Below are 21,979 nucleotides of genomic sequence, written 5' to 3'. Positions count from 1 at the left end.
GATTCCAGTGTAAAAAATAATCAGAAAAAGAAGGTCAAGTTCTAATAAAACAACATCCTGGATTTTGGCCTTACCATTTAATAAAAAGGTCAACACAAATACATATGTGACAGCTTGATTTTCTAAAAGCATTACATTCACTATAGTGGATTTCTGATTTTCTATTAAGTTGAAGGTTAGACTTATGCATTAAAGCCATTTGCCAAGTAGTCACCACATAAGTACTCAGAATAATGTAACAAAGACTTCTGATATCTTGGAACGGTTAATATTACCATCGTGCTTCAGGCCCACTTTCAAGGTCCTCGTGCTGCAAGTGCTGCGCGCTATCTTGCAGACACTATACTGAAAGGCTCGTTTGCTGCATTGCAGCATACTTAACTGCAGCATTGGAAGCTTTCATAGTCTTTGCCACGTCGCTAAAAAGCACAAATCCGTCAGAGTTAGAAATGCAGTAGTGCCTCTGTGCTGATGTTTTGTGACATGGAGATAGTCACATACACTTATGCGCGTATGCCTTTTTTTTTTTTTTTGAAACGTAATGAAGTAACATAACTGGTGTGTAAGAGCAGGCAGCTTTAAAGCTAAAAGGGACAGTAGCAAGACTCAACTAACCGTTTGCTCATCTCTATACTAATACTTCATACTTTACAAGAATACAAGGTAGTGAGATCAGTTAAAGATTTTAAAGGCAATTGTACACATTAACATATGCAAAAACGTGTAAAAGTTTCTCATACTTTCTCTTTCTCCTGAGCTCTCCGAATCATTTCCTGTTCTCTCTGTAGCCTTTCTTCCTCATCTTTCTTTTCTTTTCTTCTGGCAGCTACAGCAGCTTCTAGTTTAGCAGCCTCTTCCTGCTGTGCTTTCCACTGTAGAACCTGGAAGAAACGGTTGAAAAGACAGTCCCACAGCAGACTTGTGTAATGCTGCGATCCCGCCAGACTGACTGGGAAGGAAACCCATGTAATCCCTTTACAAACTAAGATTTATAATCTTATCAGCAATACGTAATCATTTAGTAGGCACCACCTTTCCACATGTTAATGTGCAATTCACAGCTGACTGGCATAATACGCAATAAAATCACATATGAAAAGATTTTAGGCAAAATTGCCAAACCCATCTTGGTAACATCAGATCTTAAATCCCCCTTGAGTGCTTAGACTTTCAGCAAGACATAAACTTCTTAACGACTCCATGAAAGAACGGAGACCAATGCTAACAGACCAGCGTCCGCTCGCACCCTTCAGCTCAGGCGTTTCTGTAACACCACTTTGCTTCCAACCAGTGGAAATTTCTCTGTGGAAATAACGGACTTCAGCGACAGAGACTTCACCTTTTGCCAGCTTTCAAACTGCACAAAATTAGCCTAGGATCCCTGCCTCCCATTCAGGGGTTGTGACTGCTGCCCATAATGGCCGTGTATACCTGACATCCCACTCTTCCGCGGGAAGAGAGACGCCAGCCGCGCTCCGCCGCCGCAGCCTCCCGCTCGGCTGGATAAGCGTGTGCAGCAGCGCGGCAGGGACCAGCTCCACGGCACCTCTCGTTACAGGGCCCGCACGCTCAACAAAACGTGTCGGGGACAGGACGGATCACTTAGCTCAACCTGCCAGAGATCCACTCTTGACATACTGTGCTGGTTAAACAAGACAAGACGTCCTCAGTAACTGGTAACGGGTAGCGACTTGTTTTCCGTGCCCCGAGCACACTGCTCTCAGTCAGCGTGGGTCCCCGATTTACCCTGGTGGCGACAAGAGCAGTTCTGTGCTCATCTGTGTCACTCTGGTTTCAGCAGGATTAAGGATGTCTCCTTTTTGTTGGCTTGCCAGCTTTTTTTGAAGTGGATTTGTCAAGTGCTAACAGAACTCTGTATTCCTCAAAGGAACAAGCATTTCAACCATTTTTCATCTGGTTTTCTATACTACAGTAAATACTTTAATACCAAGATATTAAAATACTTTTATTTCTCCACCTTTACTGTGTTTTGCTAGCTGTGTGCACAGACTCTGTTAATTCTTCTGTTCTGTGCTTGTGAAAGACTTTTGTTCAGAAACCCAGCGTTCCCTGTGGTCCGAGGTTCTCAGTGAGCTGCATCTCTGAGTGATGGCTTGTTTGCCCCGCTTCTCTGCTTAAATAACAATTGTATTTTGTTCTTTGCAAAGTGTCCCAATAGACTAAACACTGCTGTGACTTTTCACATAGTACAGACAAAGTAATAACGTTAAAATAAAATCAAGTTTTACAGTGGTTGTAAAATTAAACTCTCTTTGTTAAAAGATGTAAAGAGAGCTTGTTAAACAGATACTCTGCCTGCCAGGAATGTCATCTGTATACAGACTAACCAACAGTTACTTCTGCCTCCTGCAACCTGAGTTTGTCTTTAAAAGTTCAATGCAATTTGCTACCATACCCAAGCCTAAGCATTAATTGCTGTGTTTTCAGGTTTTAATAAAAACTACTGAGTTTTGGGATTCTGCAAGCAACTTTCATTTACACTGTTATTCTCTCAGAGTACATACAGCTTTTCCCAGCTTCAACTCCATCCCCAAAGTTAATAATTATAATTTAGCTGACCATTAAACTCTTTTTAACCTCTTCCGTTTTTGTAACTAATTCTCAGTGGAGGCCTGTTCATAACTGAAATCTCCTTTCTAGGGGGGAAAAAAAAAAACTAGTAGGAAACAGTCAGCTTCACCAATTAGATGTTTTACAGGAAGAGAGCAAAGGCCCGAGTCAAAAATTACCCTTGTGACTACGAAAATATAGGCAGCTAGAAGAAAAAAAAGGAACAAGATCCTGAAAACCCGAACCTCTCTACTTTCCTCACTCTCCACCTTGTTTGAACAATTCTACTCATTATTTTGTGGGGCAGTGGGGTAGAAACAGGGATACGTTTGTCTGTGCCAGCAAGTATTAATGGCACTGAATGAACGTCAAAAAACGCAGTGGGATGGTTTGCAAGGAGGGAACATAACCGTGTGCACATGGAAACTGCAGTGGGGCATGGATGCTTGAGAATGTGCAAGAGGGGTCAATTAGGATATGTACACGCAAACTGCGCTTGTCTATATGTATTTGAGTGCGCAGTACAGTCATGACAGACAGCACAGAAACTGCTATTTTTCTTTTAGTTGTTATTACAACATTATTTCAAACTGGAATTTAAACTTGTACAGTATGGAAAGAAAAATTTAAAAATGTTACTGCAGTGTTCCTTAGCACAGGTGTTAGTCTTCATCATGATCTTTCTCTTCCAAATTTTGAAAATGTTCCTTTCACAGGATCTCACGGAAATAATAATAAATAATAAATTATTAATAATAATAATAAAAATAAAGAAACATCATTAATGGAAGACATGTTTGGTCGAGTTTCTTTGCCCGTGGTAAAACTATCCTAAAAAGAAAAAAGCACCCTCCAAAGCAGCCTCTTATCCCCCGGGCCCATCCTTTAACCTGCCAGTCAGAGGTATGTTAAGTTTCTATAAGAACTGGGGAGCACACTGAGCACTTCTGGGACACACGGAACACCTGTTCTCCCCCCGTCCCCAATTTTCTGTTAATTAGAAGTGACACATTAACAAAAATAACCCTCAGACATAAGTCCTGTAATATAAATAGCTCTAAGCATCTGCATTAAATAATTTCTTTTTTTCAGAAAAGAGAACTAAATATGACTGGTCCCACTTGAATATATACTGCATATGAATCATTTACCTTAATTTCCTCAAAACAGGCTATTAAAAGAAGTACTGGGGCAAAAATTTTTGCTAAGTTGTAGGTTTCCCCCCCAGTAATATCATGCTTTTGGTCATCTCAAATACATTAATGAATTCAAGCAGTACGTTCCAAATAGTTTCCAAATTTTTATTTAATGACGTGATTAATCAAGAGTGCCATATCACAGCATAAATGCCTTGAGCCCTCTTACCCAGGCTGTGGGAAATCCACATTCAATTCTTTACTCTGCAAAAAGGAATATGAAGCCACCGTTATGGTTACAAATATTCCAGGTCGCAGACAACAGAATCAGAGCAGCTGAGGTGGGAAGGGACCTCTCAAGACCGTCTAGGCCACCCCCCACTCAAGCTACAGCTAGTTACCTAGGACCGTGAAGAATCGAGGTTTAAGTATCTCCAATGGGTGGGGGCTCAGCCTCTCTGGACACCATGTTCTAGCGTTCATCCCCCCTGTCAGCAGAAGAGTGATGGATGGGATGGAATTTCAAGTGTTTCAGTTTGTGCCCGTTGCTTCTTGTCCTGTCACCGGGCACCTCTGAGAAGCGCCTGGCTCCGTCCTCTTTGCAGCCTCCCTTCAGGTGTTTATCTCCATTGGCGAGACGGCCCTGAGCCTCCTCGTCTCTGGGCCGAACAGTCCCAGCTCTCTCTGCCTTTCCTCATAGGAGAGGTGCTCCAGACCCTTCATCTTAATGGCCCTTCACTGGACTTGCTCCAGTAAGAAAGAACTAATGGAAGACTTTTTGAGACAGGGACCTGTATCCAGCTGTCCTCAAAGTTAAAAAGAACATCCTCATTTCTAGACTAGCTTGAACCGAGGTCTTCTCATTCCCTGACACCATTGCCGTTCCACTTGAAAATCACCAAGAAGCAGAAGAGCGTCTCTCTTCCGGTGTCCAGACATTCACTTGGGAATATCTTCTCTGCTGTCCACTGTCTTTTCTTTAATGTCAAAGAATTACTCTGGTGTAGGGAGGAACATGTTTTCCTGTAGTTTAGTCCTCACATCATTCTCCCATGCTCAGTTCTGTGTCTCAAGTCTTTCTATCATATCATCTGAGATCTTATTTCCTTAAGTTTGTTCATAAGTTAAAAACATCAAGTTGACAAGCAGATGCTCTAAGATTTAAGCAAGTTCCAAGAAAAAGAATCAGGTGTTTAGCTATGCAGTTAGGCATGACAGAAATGCATTTTCTTGAGGAATATGCAAAGCAAGGATTCTTGTGATGTAGTTCAGCGTAGGGGGACTAGAAAAAGCCAGGAAAGAAGCAGGTAAGAGGATCTAACTTTCTTGGGAGAGCTGTTTGAACTCTCCCAAGTTCTGAAGAGAGACACTGAAGGTGAGGAACAGCCAAGTATAAGGAGTAAGATGTATTCTGACCTTTATTTCAGGGTTTTCTATGGTTAGTTCTGACTGGTAACAAATTCAGCACTAGACGGGATCTAAACAGCATGTTTAGCTTGGCAGGAATGTGAATGGATAAATGAGGACTTCAGCAAAAAATTGCCACGTGGCAGAGGTTTACTAGACGGATCCTACAGAGGAAGCCAGCGGGCCTGGGCCCGTCTCCTGCAGAGGGAATGACAAACTGATTGGTTCCAAGCCATAGAAGAATAAGAATGCCACCAAGCAGGCAAAGAAATCCATAGCAGCTCCGCACGCTAAAGCGAGCAAGTTCCAAGGGAAGCATCAGCAGAAGAATGTGTATCACTTTTGATAACAGCCAACTACAATTTCAAACCATCCATCTAAACAGAAATATGGAACAATAATAAACACCGAATGAGGATTACATGAGACGGCCATACTAGCAGCTAAGAGACTTCTAGGGGGAAGGAGTCAATTTTCGTAAGACCCTATTTTCTGGAGCTTAGCTGTAATGCCTGAATGAAACCGCCCCCACACCGTGAAACTTGTAACACAAGGTCTTTGTCTAAATAGAAATTTTTATTTGGCAATTTTGACAGCAGTCTGCTCATGCATTTTAGCAGTTTAAGAATCAAAAATAAAACCCTAAATTGTTTCAGTTGCCCTTCACTTGCTACGCTAATAAACTTTAAAAGGAATGTTCTGAAAATGAATGTGGAAGAAGAGGCAATCATTTCTACCACAATTTTAAACAGACTGAAGCAAAAACATATACATGAAGCTTTAAAATCTAACAACAAAAAATGAATGAAGTCTGCTAAAAGTCTACTTAGATTGGAGTTAGAATAAACTGCAGAAGCATTCGAAGGAACTTTAAACTCGTATAATAACATCACCGAGATTTTCTGAACTGAAATGAGGTAACAGTCAAACTATGTAACAAAACAATTGCTTTTTTTAAGCCTGTGTTTTCCTACAGCCTAGTTCACACTCCTTTCAAACTCTCTTCAGTAATGAGATACATGCCAATGTAAGTGGGCTCACGACACGATGCAGCTTCAGCTTCATCCAAGTTTGAGAACCCTCTGATCCTTTACTGGTCTTCTCTAGATATTAGTTTACCTCTTAGCCAGGGATCTTTTTTAGTTGTTTGATTGCAGCCATTAGTTAGCATGGCGAGTCTGTTAAATTGGTCTCCATAAAAGCTACAGTTAACTGATATTTCAGGGGAAATACTGACTGGAAATGGATGTTGAGAATAGAATTGGCCCAGCAGAGAGTCTGTCAAGACAACAGCTGATTGAAGGACAGCAAACAATAAAGCAGTAAGCAGATACAGATACTAATTAGTCTAAAATCATCTCAAGTCTCCTTATTCATTCATTTTGATTAGCAGTTGTTTGCATGGCATATGTTACACCCTGATCTCATGACAGGCCATAATCACTTTCCCTAGTTCTATTCACATAGCTCTTCTCTTAAAGCCTTTTGAGTCAAGTCAGAAATCGATATTGGGGCACAATCTAGATTTTCAGCAGGTTTCATACAAACAAGTGAGCGTAACCAAGCATCAAATATACAAACTTCACTCAGCTGAAAAAACATTCATCCTGCAATGAGGTTCCCCAGACAAAACTGATATGCCAACAATTCAGCGCTCTCTCCACAATGGTATCTACGCTGCCCCAAATCACTACTAAACACACCTATTTACTCAGTGGGTAGAATCTGCTTTCCACGTAGTTAGTTTTTTTCAATGTATGAGCCCATTACCAATCAAGAAAACGGGCAGTAAGAATGACAGAAGGAAGGAAAGTTTCATTGCATTATACTTGCCCACAATGCCCATTTAATCCTTTCTGTAGGCAGCATATGAAGTTAGGTTACATTATCCCTGCCCCTCCCACGTTTATCTAACCCATGTCTTTTCACTAAGGCAAAAGAAGAGTCGCTTCTTTTAAAAAGTATTCATAATTGCAACAAAAAAGGAAAAATTGGTATAAAACAGAAAACACTGTTTGCAAAATATTTATAAAATGTGATTCAGCAGGTTGGCATTCTGCCACATCTCCCCCATGTGGAGTTATGCTCATATAGGATAAGATGTTTTTAACACAGCTGAGTTAAAGTGTTTAGTTATGTAAGAAATACCAAAAATTAGGAATTAAACAGCTGATTCAAATGTCAATATTCACTTTTTAAATCATATTCAAACATTAATACATCTCTCTGCTAGAGAGTAGTTCTAGTCCCACAGCCGCAACACATTTTGTGGGCCAGCCTGCCTATAAAGGGGAACGTCTCAAGGGAGTACCGTCCACAGGAGACGGCAGGGGCTGGAATGAAAAGGTTCCCAGCTCAGTCCCTCTCTCCATATTGTCACAGGTTCAAAATTAGGAGCTAGACTAGCTTAACTGATGTTAACAAAGGCTATAGCGGACTGCCTCTTACGGAAACCCAGCCTGCATCTGAGCCTACCTTGCAAACCACCCCCTCCGGAGCCTGTGCCTGGCGCTGTGGGATCCCAGTCCCACCCGAGAGCCCCCGGGCACTGCTGCCAAGCAAGTCACACCACCAAAGGGCAGGCAGGGAAAGGGGCATAAGAGCTGAGGAATCTCTGTGGCACGCATTTCCATACTTTCCATGTCTTGCTGTTTAAAAGTGACTACCTGATGCTGAATTCCCAGCATCCCTACAATTTAAGCTTTTCAAGAAAACCCACTGTATTCATCAGGGTTTTTCCTCCAGAGGCAGTATGCAGATCTGAAGAACAAACAAAAAATCCTGAACAATAATTCTGATTCTCTAAGGCGGTAACCTGGGACCACAGAAGGCACAAAAAAATTAATGTGTTCTTGATTGCATTTTTCCATTCCTACGAGTGCAAAATCGGAAGGGTAGAGTTTACTGTGTCAACAGTAAATGTTCTGTTTAAATTTTAAAAAAACCCTAGTAGTTAAACTAATATTGAAAACACACTGAAAACTGGATCCCCTATTGCCTGTTTTACAAAGCAGCTTACATTTTTGGCAGTACAAGCCCTGCCAACATTAAGTTCTGTAAGTTTTTAATTACAACCGGCATTTCAAGTACATTTCACAGTTCATGTATTATTAGAGGAGCTTTTGCCAAGTGAATTATTAAATTGCTGTGCTGAACAGAATGTGTACATACCCATTTTCAGTTCATTATTTCAATATTGCACATTACAATTATGTAAAGTACTCTACAAACTAATTAAAGTAATAAATTAGTTTTTTTCACTCTAACATCTGAATAGTAATAATGTATTTACCACGTACTTAATGCTACAGATACATCTTTTTTTAATGACAAAACAATTTTTGAGAGCCTTTCCTCGGGAATTCCCGTTAAATTAGCACATGGTAACATAGCACCATGTAAGGTTTTCTCTTTAAGCACCACTAACATATTATAAACAGATCTTGAAGCTGCCTAGGGTGACAGAGAGTTGGCATCAAGCTCCTCCTAGCAGCTAAACTGCATAGCTAGGTAAATAGGAACACAGGACAACTGACTGGTGTAGAGAGGGTCTGCACGTATAGGTCATGGCGAGGAGTAAAACAAGCCTTTGAAAATTGAGGCAAAAATACACTATAAACCCAAAGGACATAAAATGACCAGGAGGAACAAAATGACTACACAAAGCTCCAGACCAGTATTCTCACAGGCTACACTGTGCTACACAGATATAATAAGTTGCTAGAATTAAAATTCTAAGCAAAGATTCACAATAATTGTGTGAAAAAGTCAGTACTGTTTGTCATAAGTAAAGGCATAAAAAGAAAATTCTCCAATATTCCCACCATGATTCTCCCTAGCTCACTCTTTCAACCTTATAAAATGACCCAATCCCAATATACTTTCGGACTCTTCCAAAGCTTTATTAATCTCAAACATTTCTGCACACCTTTCCTTATTGTAATTATGGTTTGCTTTTTTTTTCTCCTTCTTCAAACTGTTCACAACTGATTCTAAGAATGCCTAGGAAAAAAAATTTTAGAGGGTCTCTTCACAAAAAATAACTTTACAAATGAAGATGCTACATAGCAAAAAAAGTACCGCAAAAATTGCGTAAGTTGAGAAAGCATGCAGCAGCATGAGCATGCTGTCCCAGCACCAGTGAAAGAGCCAGCATTTTCATGGTGGCATCACCATGCAACTGAAAGCAACAGCAGCTGCAGCAGTCAGGGCTGCACGGTCAGAAACATTGAAATGCGATTACAAGATGGCGAGAGATTCAAATACTATTTAAAGGAATTCAGTATTAAAAAAATCCTAAGCATAAAAAAAAGGAACCACAGAATGCATCTACATACATTTGTCCCACAGTTCTCACTGGCTGCTCTGCAAGGTGGGTAGGAAATCCCAAGAAGTAATAGCCATGAAGTGTTATTTCACGTTTCACAGCAATAAAATTTCTGTTCTGTGGCAAAGCTCTGTGTTAGGCTACTGAAGGTACCCTTGAAAACAGAGAACAAGTTCAGCAGCTTTTCGGCTTGTCCAGATAGAGCAAAGTCATTCAGAACCACGAAATAAGCTCTGGAAAGGAATGGAATTGAGAGTTATCCCATTTATGGTAAATCAGACATACCTCTTCGTTTTTCCAGATAGAAGCCACAAGGCACAGAGGGGGAAAAAATGCCTCTTAATTGGAAGTTTGGATTCAAACCACGTCAACCATGACATTTTTCCTTCACGTTTTTAAGATAAGGACTGCAGCCTCAGAACTAGTTAGTGACCTAAGGAATTCTCTTTACAGACAAACGGCCATTTTAGAGCTATGTGTTTCTAGTGTGTCCTGAAAAACAGAATTAAGTAAAACAGATGTAAAAGGTGATTAAGTGATAAAAAGTTATGAGCTAAAGGAATTACAGGATTGCAACATCAGGTCTTCAGTAAAGATATTCTTCACAGTTCAGTTCCTAATGGACACATCATCCAATCAATGAAGATGATTTAATAAATTTGGCAAACTTCTTATTTCCCCACACAAGAGAAGGTCATTACTTTTTATCTACTATACAACTGGCCAAAGAGCAGTCAAACTGAGATCACTAGAAGATTAACATGGAAAACTCATTAAAAGGTGACTTTCATTACGAGCAGCATAGCTTCTGCATTTGCAAGATAGCTTAGTCCTTAATACTTTACATAAAAGTAGTGCATGCTGATCTATGTATCTTGCCTGAGCAACCCCTTTCCATTCTAAGGTGGCAAAAGGGAAAGATTTTTAAGAAAAGGGGGAAGAAAATGTAGAGGAAAATAAAAAAAAAAAATCAAAGACCTAGTCTCCCATAGAAGAACAAGGATTCACCCAGATCATTTCTATTAAGGTTAACAGAAGTTAAGCACATAAATTCCACTTGGGTTAATGGGGTAATAAATCCCTTAGACTTAAATGGAACAGGACAATAGAAGTCTGTGTTACAAAACTAAGACAATTTAAGTCACTAATTATACAGAAATGCCTGTTCAATGATTACTAAAAAGGAGTGCACTTCATTTAAAAAAAAAAAAAAGTGTTTTCAAACTTGCATTCACCCACAATTTCTCGTTGCGAATCCTACTTCGACTACGCAGACTTTTAAGATTTTCTGCTAGGGACTAGGAAGAAGGAAATGAATGCATGTTGTAAAACATTTACAACTCCAGGACAGAATCGCTACAGCTTTTCCCAGACAAAAGTGTGAGCCTCCACAGTATTTGCACAGCAAGCCTGACACTCACAGGAAGCAACGGCTGGATACGCTCTTTATGGATGGTTTGGGCATGCATGAAAAGTATGACATTTAGGAAACACTGGACCGATGGGTAACATATGCCGATGTTCAGTAGTTTTAACAGCGCTCAGACATGCAGAACTCACAGCACAGGTATTGGGGAGTAGATTTACACTTGTGCAGTGGGCATCTCATGGCTTTCTAGATTTCCAGTTAACGACTTGTTTGCCAAGACTTTGGAAGTTACAGGCAAATTTTGCCCCAACAAAGCTGACATCTCCAAGGAAACTGGAATGTATAGTAGACCTGCTACTGATGTATAACTGTATCAACTGAAAATAAAAAAACCCTTGCACTAATCAAACCCACCACACATTGAAATATAAAATATTAAGAGTGTTATTCTTGGAAATAAAATAAGAATAGAAGGTGTATGCTGATATTCCTAAATGGAAAGATAATGAGATGGGTGCCTCAGGGTGTGAATACCAGAGCTTATAAAAGGGAAGAAATTAAAATGTATATTAAGAACAGTTCCCTGGAGTCTAAAATATTACAGGGCAGGGAGGAATTTGTCAAAACAATGTGAAAAAGCCATCATTTTTTGAATGCAGAAAGCCCTTTGTGGTAAGCATCACACATACTGCTTTCCTTTCCTTGGATGTCAGTAGCCTTATGAACGAACATGAGTGTTGAAAATAGCAAATGAGTCAAGTACGAGTGTACTGTGGAAGGAAGTTCAGGTTTACAGGGGAGACTCCATATTAAATATCACGACCAAGTAGGAAGATTTAGCAAGAATCACTGCCGCTTACATGTTTTGGTTCATATGCTGGTGGCAGCAGCCCAGAGAGCTGCAGTGACAAGTTACGGTCTCCTGCCAGCAGGTCAAGCAACACGCTGCTCAGCCATCCGGCTGTCTGCGTTCTGTGATACAGTGCTCAAAATTCTGCTGGCCGTTAGCTTCGTGACAAACACAAAGCATTCAAAACCCATGCTAACATCTAACCCTGAATAGAAAAACTCGACAGCCCCCCTGCGACAAGAGGCTATAGGGCAGCAAACGCTCTGAAACAGCAGGTCTCTTGGCAGTCCAGCAGGGAGAACGCTGCTCGCTTCCCTTGGGGACAAGACTTAGCTCTACTGCCATGGCAAAGAACTCATCTTGTATTACTTTCACAGAGAGTGCAGCACTTCCTGAGACCACACAGCTAATACGTGAAGTTACTTATGACAACAGCTATTGACATCAACAGGTATCTCAACATAAACTATTGTGATATTAAAATGGAGGCCTGAAGCTTCCAATAACTTTCAACTCTAAAATCTTGTTCCTTCTTTTCTCCAGACAGGATTCTTGTACTCTGAAAACTCCTGAACAGCACCTGGAATCATGGCCAGACTCCACAGGGTCTTGAATGATGAAGCAGCAAATGGTACGAGCCAACAGGATTCTGCTTCTGACTGACTTACACAAGACCTAGGAGAAGTCCAGTATTAGAGCATTTGCCAATGGGGTAACTAAGAAATAATCCGCTTGCAAGTTTGTTTGTTCAGCTCAGAAGGCAATCTCATTCTGGCTGTGATTAGAAAAACAGGGAAAGTTCACATCCCAAGTAGATTTTTGACTAGTACTCTTGAGCAGCTTGTGCTCCACAGGCTACCTCTGAGAAGTCTGCAAGAAACAATGGAGAAAAGCAAGGCTACTGGCACTAGGATTAATTTTGTTAATTAAAACTCCATATCCACCTCCAGAAAAATTTTAATTTGAAAATCAGAAATTGGTTAAAAGTAACTGTTTTGATAATTAACAGAACTGTAGGCATTTCCTTGCTATAAAAGTGTTTAAATCTGAAAAAGGGGCATGAGAGAAAAGCATCTGAGCATAGTCCTCAGCCATAACCTGAAGAGTAAAAAGATATATTGCTTTCAGTTGGAAACTTAGTTACAAGGGCTAGGACTGGTACCTGTAAAACTTTTGATCCAATATAAGATGGGTTTTAGTTCCCTGAAGCTGAAAGCACACCACAACATCTTTGCTCAAGACAGTGTATGAACAGTTTACTTTTCACTGCTTGTCCTTGTATTTCCTCTCTCCTCTCAGTCAGCATTATTCAGAACATCTTCCTGTTCCTGACAACGGAATGTCAACATTTTATTAACATGTTTAAATACTATGTAAGCTTAAACATTCACGTGCACAACCTTAAGCCACATTTCTACTTACAACCACTTAGCTAAATTTTCTGTCCTTTTATATACAGTACTATCTCTTCTAGTTCCTTCTGCAGTTGTATGAAGAGCTTCTTTGATCCTTTACTACTTTTGCAAAATTGTTTTAATGCAAATTATTTTGTTTGCCAAAGGTGCCACTTTCCTAGCTGAAGAAGGAAGATAATTCTCCTAAGAAAATAAGGTTGGCGTGAGCTGTCTGTTTGTCCAGCTATCCACCCTCAAGTAATTTTTGGGGTCATTGGACAATTTCAACTCAATTTGACAGATAAGTGTATGTCTCAAACATACATAAGATCCTACAAGCTTTGATGAACCTAGCAGCCAGGTAAATGAGCAAGACACGTCTCAGGCTGAGGTACTATGTGCTGCTTTGCTTGGTTGAAGTTTTGGGGTGCAACGGGTTGTTTAAATGGACCTCAGAGCTGCCAAGTCAGTCCATAGTCTCTTCCCATGCAGGACACCCTGGCAGCCCCCTGCTACCAAAAGTCTGCAATTTATGCCCAGTACCTAAGATTAACTATTAAGTATGCGGTTGCGATAGTGTCCTCAGAAGAATAAAAAGAAGCACACATACTGGAGTTACCACAGTTTAACAAACTGCCCCGCACAGCGTCACCGGCATGTGTGGCTCTGTGTGTGCTCCTAGTCCTTCCCAAATCTGTTACGGTCAAATAGCGAAGGAAGTGTTTCTCCAATTTGTATATCTCATTGTAGCATAAATTCGAATTACAATGCAGGAGCAAACCATGATGGCAGTTTAAATTAATACACTCCCCAGGCAACTGGCATAGCGCAGGGCGTCCACTGCTACGGCTCAGCTGGCAGCTCGATAGTTACGTTCATCGCCTGCGCGGTGCCTCGCACAGCCATCAACCTTGCCCTGTGTTGTGTGCAACGAACAACATAATCACTGGAAGTAGAAAGAATGTGCGCTTATAAATTATACTTCAAACACAGTTTATGAGACAGGCAATAGCTCAAGTCTGAACTTCTATTTCTCTCAGATTAGTATTTAACTAAACCCCTCTGAAATACAGTTTAAGGATCTGGTTAACATAACGAGCATCTGGCTATCTATTTTTGTATTCTGCTAATGACTTTTTAGCAAAAAGATCAATTATTTTTTTCATTTGTAGCTTAAAACATAGAGAATGTCTGCTTTTTACACTTCATAAATTGGTTTATCAACTACTTCTGGTGTGTGTGTACTGAAAGAGAGAGAAGTTACGGGAACACTTCTGCCTTGTTATTGTGGCCTTACGCTTGCATCACCATGACAAAGGCCTGTGAACTGCACCATGAGGTAATAAAAAACATTTGGGCTGGCAACCCCTTAAATCTGCTATGTCTTCAAACAAATATTACGTGAGACTATTTCAACAGAGAGGTTGATAGATTCAACGGTAACAACACCATATGATAGATGTGGTATAGGAAAACAGGGCGGGGAAAAGGAGGGGTGAAGAAAAGCAAGGGAAATTTGCAGAGGCAATCTCTGCATGTGCTTCAAGCTTACTGCATATGAGCTTTATCTGACCCAAAAGCCATGCAATTCATCAATGCTGTGCTGACCTCAAATTAATAAATCCAGATTTTTTTAGCTCTGGATTAAAAACATATTACTGAGTCAAAGTTGGCTCATCTTTGCTGAATTTTAAAATCTGAGTTGTTTGCTCACATCCACTTTGGAGAAATACTATAGCATCCTACAACTCAAGTTCACCATGTACTTCCTGGATGATTAACTGTAATTAGAATTTAGGTTTTTAAAGCTTCCTCGTATTTCTCATACCTAACAAGAAGGGGTCACCGCAGCAGTGAATAGACAATGCTTCTGAAAAAGAAAACTCTTCTTTTAAATATCCCACTATTTAAGTACTTATTTTTTAAAAGGTTTCCTGCAAAATGATCAGATAACAGTCAAAGTACTAGATTTGATATCTATCCAGACTTTCTTTTTTTACATTCAGTTTTAGTATTTCAATGTTGATCTCCTATGGCAGTCAAATCATTCAAATTAGTGCCTTGACTATACGCTGAATACGGAGATACGATTTTTTTCCCCTGAGTTTACTGACACATCCTTTCTTCTCATTATACAGGAAGGGAGAAGGAAGGCCATCTGCAACATGCTTTATATGATTTGTAATATCCCAGTTAATTCCACCTAATTCATTTCCCTTTGAAATTAATTTATCTTAGTTTCTGCCAGGATAAGGAATGCAAGAGTTGCTCTCCAAAAATTCACAATGTGTTGCAAGAGATTTTAGCACTGGAATGGGGATTAATCCTGGAACACAAAAAGAGAAAGAGAAAAGATTTAAAAGGCAGGCACATAGCTTTATGCTAAGGAAGAAGCAGCCCACCCTATGCATCACACACAGGAGATTCAGCTGTCTTTTTGTCTACTGTTGTAGACCTTCCCTTTGAAAGTGTCCTTTCAAAATTGTTTCATATGAAGATAGAAAGGACTGGATTATAAATATTTTAGGATAAATTCAATAGAAAAATAACATTTCAAATGCATGCAGATACCTTGACTGAATTTTTAAATTTATTGCAGCAAGTACTTCAATCCTTCAAACACCAGCTGTGAAGCAGCACCCTACTGACCCTCTTAAAAGATCGTGCTCTCACTTCATTACTTAACTACCTTGTGACACAGAAGAATTTGCTTCTCTATATTGTTTATAGAAAGCAGAATTTTACACAGAGAAATTTTTTACACAGCATCTGCTACAGAACCCTGAGAGTGCTTAAATCCACACAGTATAAAGCATATCAAATATGAGTGATTCTTGATCACTCATTGAAAGTGTAACCCCCCCATGATTTTGTTTTGTTTGTTTTCCCACAGCAAAGAGGGGTGTTACGGATATGTACCAGAACCACTTCCTCTTTAAGAACGTACTGTATATCCTCACTAGCATTATCCATTCCACACTTCATTCAGACAACTACCATGTGGCCCTTGTGATTTATTTTACCTGAGCTTCTTGAGTTTTTGCAAAACTCCTCCTTAGAGACTCTGATTTCTGTTAAGGACACACATTGCTCTTCTGTGAGATAGAACGTGGAATAAGAATTTGGAAATCCTTTCCCCGAGTGAAAACTGCTATAAGCATTAATTTAACTTCTCTGCCGCTTTTCTTGTTAATTGTTATCACCTCTTGTCAGACACAAGGCTTAAAGTCTTCACTGATGGCATAGTTGCTTCTAGGGCATTTAAAACAGCTTTAAAATAACGTGTTCTTCAGTCTGTTTGCTATGCTTTTGGTTTGCTGTTGACAGATGAAAAGAACTATTTAAAAACTAGGTGATACCATGTGGCTATTCCAGCAACAAAAAAAACGCATAGCCTGTCACACATGAAAATTTTCTTTCTCTTTTGCGTTGCTCAATCTGTACTGTAATTAGGAGCAAAGTGATTTTCACAGACAGAGAATGAAAAACTCTTGTGAAAAATGCCACAAACTCAAAGCAGCATAGAAATGTACAGAAAGATATCCCTTTTAAACGAAGGAAGTAAACCAGGCTAAATGGCTTACTGACTGGAAGTTAAATGAAAGGTGTCGTATTCAGTCTAGTCTTCTCCCACTCTATCATTAACAGCTGCTTAAACAATCCATTTTGATTTTAATGTATTTCTGCATATTCTGTCTGCAAAATGGATCTAACAATCCTTTGCATTTCTGGAACGGCTTACATATCTTACAGTGCGTGTGTCCTAACTTCATTTTACAGCTGATGTAAATAGGTATATAAATGCTATGACGTTCTCTGAAACCTGGTGGTGTAATGAAGGAGATCTATAACTCTCACATTCAAGATGCAAACTTTTCACAAGCATACCTAGAGTTTACTATGCAACTAAATCATTATAGCAACTACATTTTCCCTGTGGCAGTGATATGAGTAAGATTGCCTCACGCCAAACTTACTGAAATGCAAAACACTAAGTCAATTAATGGCCAAAAAGAAAAAGTGGGAGAACAGCCCTAATCCCTGATTTCCAGCTCTACACTCATTCCCTTGAGACAGATTCACTTTGTACCCCATCTCATCCATCCTGTCAGGATGGGTTTTTATCAGTGTAAATTAACTCACTAGACTGAGTTAGTCACTAGGCAGACTCTTCACCTGATAGCTGCCCGCAGCCGCTTTCTGCAGGATGACATTCTGTAGTTGCACACTTCAGAAATGTAGAAAGACAAGTCTGTAAAATGAACTATAACTGGGTAAAGTATGAGTTTTCAAATGCATATACCTGTTGAATCCAAACAAAACCCATGGATACATTCAGAATAATTGCTTTGAAAAACAGCTAGCTCCTTCCCCAATTTCAACTTCCGCCCTCTAGCCCTTTCAGCTGTACTCCTGATCAAAACAAGGTCACAATGATATCCTTCTAATGAAAAAAAGGTACCTTTTTCATTTCTCTTTTCTGGGAAACAGGTGAATTGTTTCTGTTCAAAACGTTCAACATTTTAACAAAGCCACCTTTGAAAGCAACTCTTGAAAAGCACAGGCCTAATAGGTTTATGTTTCAAACAGTTCCAGGCTACTGGAAACAGGAGGTCAAAACCCGAAAAACTTCCAGACAACGTTCAATGCATCCGTGAGAATGTTGTGGAGATGCTTGTTCGTTACTTTTTGTGGGGAAGAAAAAAAAAAAAAAAAGAAAAAATTCACAGTTCTGGAATAAATGGCTCTTCCACCTTTAACTGTGCAGATAAGAGACACACAGCAGTTCCAGAAAGGGAGTCCTACATTAAACACCCCCCCAGCTCTGGAGAGCTGCTCCTTACTCCACTTGCCTCCAGGGAAGCCTGCCACAGGAGTTAAAATGGGTACTCCCCACTTAGTCAAGCCCAGACGGTTTCTAACCCTGAAGTGTTTAGATGCAAACCCTCCTATGACAGATGGATCCAGGAACAGAAGGTTTTTTTGTATTGTTACTATAGTGAAAAATCAGCATCAACATCAAAAATCTTAATCACATTACAGGTTTTACTGTGTTTTTCTACGTGTAGAAAACCAAAATCAAGTGTTTAGTATTTTGCTGAAAAGTAAGGCTTCAACAGAGATTGAAGAGAGGTTAGTAAAGTGAGAATAATACACCACGTATGCTTTCAGATGATAATTTCTGTGCAAGTGGAAAAATCAGAGAGAGCAGTTTAAACAAATCTTAACATGCCTTTCACGCCCAGAAACGTGATTCCCCTTACAAACGCCTTAGGCATCAACATAACAACACTTTCCTCGTGTCCAGGCTCCTCCCATTTTATTCAGTTGTCTTACCAAAAAAACACCAGATATTTTTATCTTTTTTCACCTCTTAACACAGTAAATCACCTTTCAGAATATTGTGAAACCTTCAAAACAAGGGCAAACAAGTTCTAGTTTTTTCAGGTCTTAGAAAGCATGCTTAGAAATAAACAGAAGGGAAGACAGATATTCATTACTCCTCTGAAAACAGCATTAATCTAAAAAATTGGTGGTAGTGATGATGAATGGAACGTTTCGCTTCTGCTTCTAAGGATTCTAGTTTTAAAAGCAATTATGAACAAAGCCTCAGACAGTACAGATACCAATCCCACTTTGTGAAGGAAGAAACAGAAACACAAATATTTTGTGATTTGCCAATGTTACAAAGGTACCGAAGGAATATGCTGCCAAGCTTTACTCCTGTAGCTTGCTTACAGTCTCTCATATTGTAAACTGCAGAACAAATCTTGTTCTTCCAATACTGAAACACAGTTCAAACTCTTTGACGGTGCTCAAAAACCATCAAAGTAAATGTGATCACAGTTTATACAGAGATTACACCCACCGTATGAAACTCATGGCAAGGCCTAAAGTGTGCTAGGTAATCGAAATCTTCATCAAAAAGAAGACAAACTAAGTTCAAGAGCTGGTTGAAACACTAACAGGGATCCTTACTGGTAATGAAACAGAGAGTCTTCAAAACCATTTGCAAGTCAAGCTTCACAAACACAGCAACCTCTGTCAACAGATTATAGTCTGCTTTTTTTCCCTAACTGCACAAAACCAATTCAATCAGGCCAGTAAAAACAGGATTACGACAACTAGCTTCAGTTAGTTTTTCTTCACTGAAACACTGTAACTTCATTTTGAATTTACCAGTAAAAAACAGATTTGCATGTGGTAGATTTATAACTGAACCTACCTTTGCTTTCAGAGCAGCACAAATCTCCTGTTGCTTTTGCCTGTTATTAGCCAACACTACTTCTGTCTCATGAGCAGCAGAGGCTTCAGCAACTGTCGTTGCTGCCTTAAGTAAAAAGGCTTTCCTAGCTTGAGACCAATTTAATATCAAGACTCTGCGCTGATTCCCAAGGAAATGGTAACGACTCCAAGCTTTCTCATGAACAACCTAAAAAAGTAAAGCATTTCAGAAAGGTTTAAAAACTATGCATTAGAAAAGAAAATAATTCTAGACATTTTTGCAAACCTTGAATAGAATTGATTTAATTATTGTATCACCGATATTCCTATGGAATCCATAACTTAAGGCCCAAAAGTATTCTGTCAGGTGCCAGGTACGCTGCAGTTTCCCAGTGTTGGTAAGCAGTGATGCCACTCCAGCCCTTCCCTGTTTGCCCGTACCACATGGCACTTCAATATCCTGATGTCCCACTGTTCTTTCCTGAACTACGTTTTTGCAATATGAATAAATTAGATGCAACGGTTCCTTCCTGCCCTTGGGTACATAAAATGCAAGTAGGTCCTTTCAATACGCCTTCAGGGATATTGAGCACTTTTAGCAAGATGAGAAGCTTTGTAGCAAATTATGATCTACAGAGAAGCAGAACACCAATGAAGGCAATTGTACAAACACAGTACAGATGAGAATTAGCGTCACGTTTTCTTTCCTAACAGGAAATTTGGAAATGGATTTTTATCTCGCCAGGCAGCACACTGCCACCACCAATTTCACCACCTAACAGAAACAGTTACACCTATAATACACCTTCTCTGGCCTTATTCAGTGAGGTTCCGGAGGACATTCAAGCTTCAAGACTCTGACAGAAGTGGTAACAGGTAAGGCTGCACAGATTGAGGCAGTAGAGTCTTGGACCTGTCTTACATCCCCAAAAATACAAGTGACAGGGATGAAGGAGATTCTAGAAGTGGCTGTCTGCTCACAAGTGTCAAGGGGACCATTCCTGATGCTAATGTCCAGGCTTTTGGCGGGGGCAGGGGGATGCTGACTCCTCACACATACTGCTGTCAGCTCACAGCTGAAGGAGGTGGTACCACTACCTCTGCGGCTTCTCTTTGGGCAAACGCGCGTAGGCCACCGCGTCCGTTCACACTGCCACTGCCGCTAACTGGGGGGGCCTTGCTAGCAAGCACCTACAGCTACGACACTTATAAGCAAGAAACGGGATGGAGAGGCTGCTCTTCTAAAAACAGACCTCTGTGATGAGCTGCTACTGGATCCAGCGCTCAGTGCTTGCCCGCTGATCCATTCTTCTTCAGAGGGAAGAAGGCATAGAAGGCTCTAAGGTTAGTATTCTAATGTAACACAAATGTTTTAAGAATAGATTCTTAGCCCTGTTTTAGCATTTCTGTATTTGTTGCGCTAACATAGATACTAACAGATAGAAATTCAATGCAGAATTATGATTTTTAAATTTTATGTGAACCTTCAAAGGATTAGGGAGACCCGTTAATAATGGCTATGCTTAAAATATACCTACATTGTACAAAGCACATAATTATTTAGCCCAGGTCTCACAGGCAAAAGTTCTGAATTCCGCAAGAACTTTACTTTTGGCAAAAGTGTGCTAATTACCAGTATCACTTCACTGTCACTCCTGTGCACTTGGCACCCCTCAAACACAGGGAAGTAGATGGTCTAAAAATACATGCTGAGATAAAAAAAGACTCCTACTTTACTTATGACATCCTGAAGTGTTCTGGCCTTGAAATGCATTCCTCTATTAGCTGCTATGTGCTTATTCACTGTGGAGTGTAAAAGGAATCAGCAATCAATTTGAAAGGCATTATGCATATAAAAATAGCCTCTCCTTCAGAGCAGGAGATAGCTTTCCACTCTTCCAGCTATATACGTGCCACAGACCAATTAAAATAACTGTTCCTAGACAGTGCGACAATGCTATACATCCTCATAAAAAATTAAAATAGCAAGAGAGGCAAAATAGCATGACATAACTGTAAAATCGTACAGCAAAAGCAAGGCTAACAAACTACTGTTGTGAATTTGGCTGTAAAAGTATGTGGAACTATAAAATCTCCACAGCGCTTATTTTGAAGAAGTGATAGGTTTTCAAGTTCATGCATTTTGAAGACAGGGGCATCCCTTCTTCACTGTGCAGAATAAAATTTATGATTAAGAAATTTTAAAACAAAAAACCTTCGCTAAACATTCTTTAATACAAACGTTCACTACCCGATTTATGTCAGAATTTATATAATTAATCTAAATTGTATTAATTTGTTTAAAACAAAACTGACCAGATCATGCCTAGATTTGTGAGGAAGGTATCTCTGCAGCACATCGAGGTACAAAGTCCTCCTCCTCTGAAGATCACTCGGATACTGATTAATAACAGTCTGAAAAACCCACTGATCTTCTTCCTTCCATTCAGTGTCCCTGTAGAAATGCAAAACAATTGGCATCAGTGTAACTTAACCTTTGAAAAGGAGGAGGTTGGTTCTGGTTTATTTTTAAAGGCCTAACCTTTCAGTGGGCTCACAATCCTCAACCTGTAAACCGGGGGTTGAAGCAGAGCTGAGAAATTTAGATTTACTTTAATGAAATGAAGCAAACCTATACGGCTCTTCTAACGGAGCCTTTTATCGTGCCATCATCGAGTACGTTGTTCCTTTTCTAACGTG

At 39.9% G+C, this 21,979-nt stretch overlaps 1 protein-coding gene across 1 annotated transcript in view; it reads right to left on the bottom strand.

Moving 5' to 3' along the window:
- The window catches only part of CCDC148 (coiled-coil domain containing 148), a gene marked incomplete at both ends in the record, with an annotated part of 62,028 nt that overhangs the window by 19,178 nt on the left and 20,871 nt on the right, over positions 1-21,979 (bottom strand). Inside the window, 3 exons of the mRNA XM_082001159.1 lie at positions 741-881; positions 19,281-19,487; positions 21,596-21,734. Coding sequence (XP_081857285.1) covers positions 741-881; positions 19,281-19,487; positions 21,596-21,734 — 487 coding nt within the window. The remainder of the gene's footprint in view (positions 1-740; positions 882-19,280; positions 19,488-21,595; positions 21,735-21,979) is intronic.

The sequence above is a fragment of the Phaethon aethereus genome (assembly GCF_964289735.1).
Source record: "Phaethon aethereus genome assembly, chromosome: 6".
NCBI classification, from domain to species: Eukaryota; Metazoa; Chordata; class Aves; order Phaethontiformes; family Phaethontidae; genus Phaethon; species Phaethon aethereus.
This window is presented reverse-complemented; position numbering and strand designations above follow the sequence as displayed.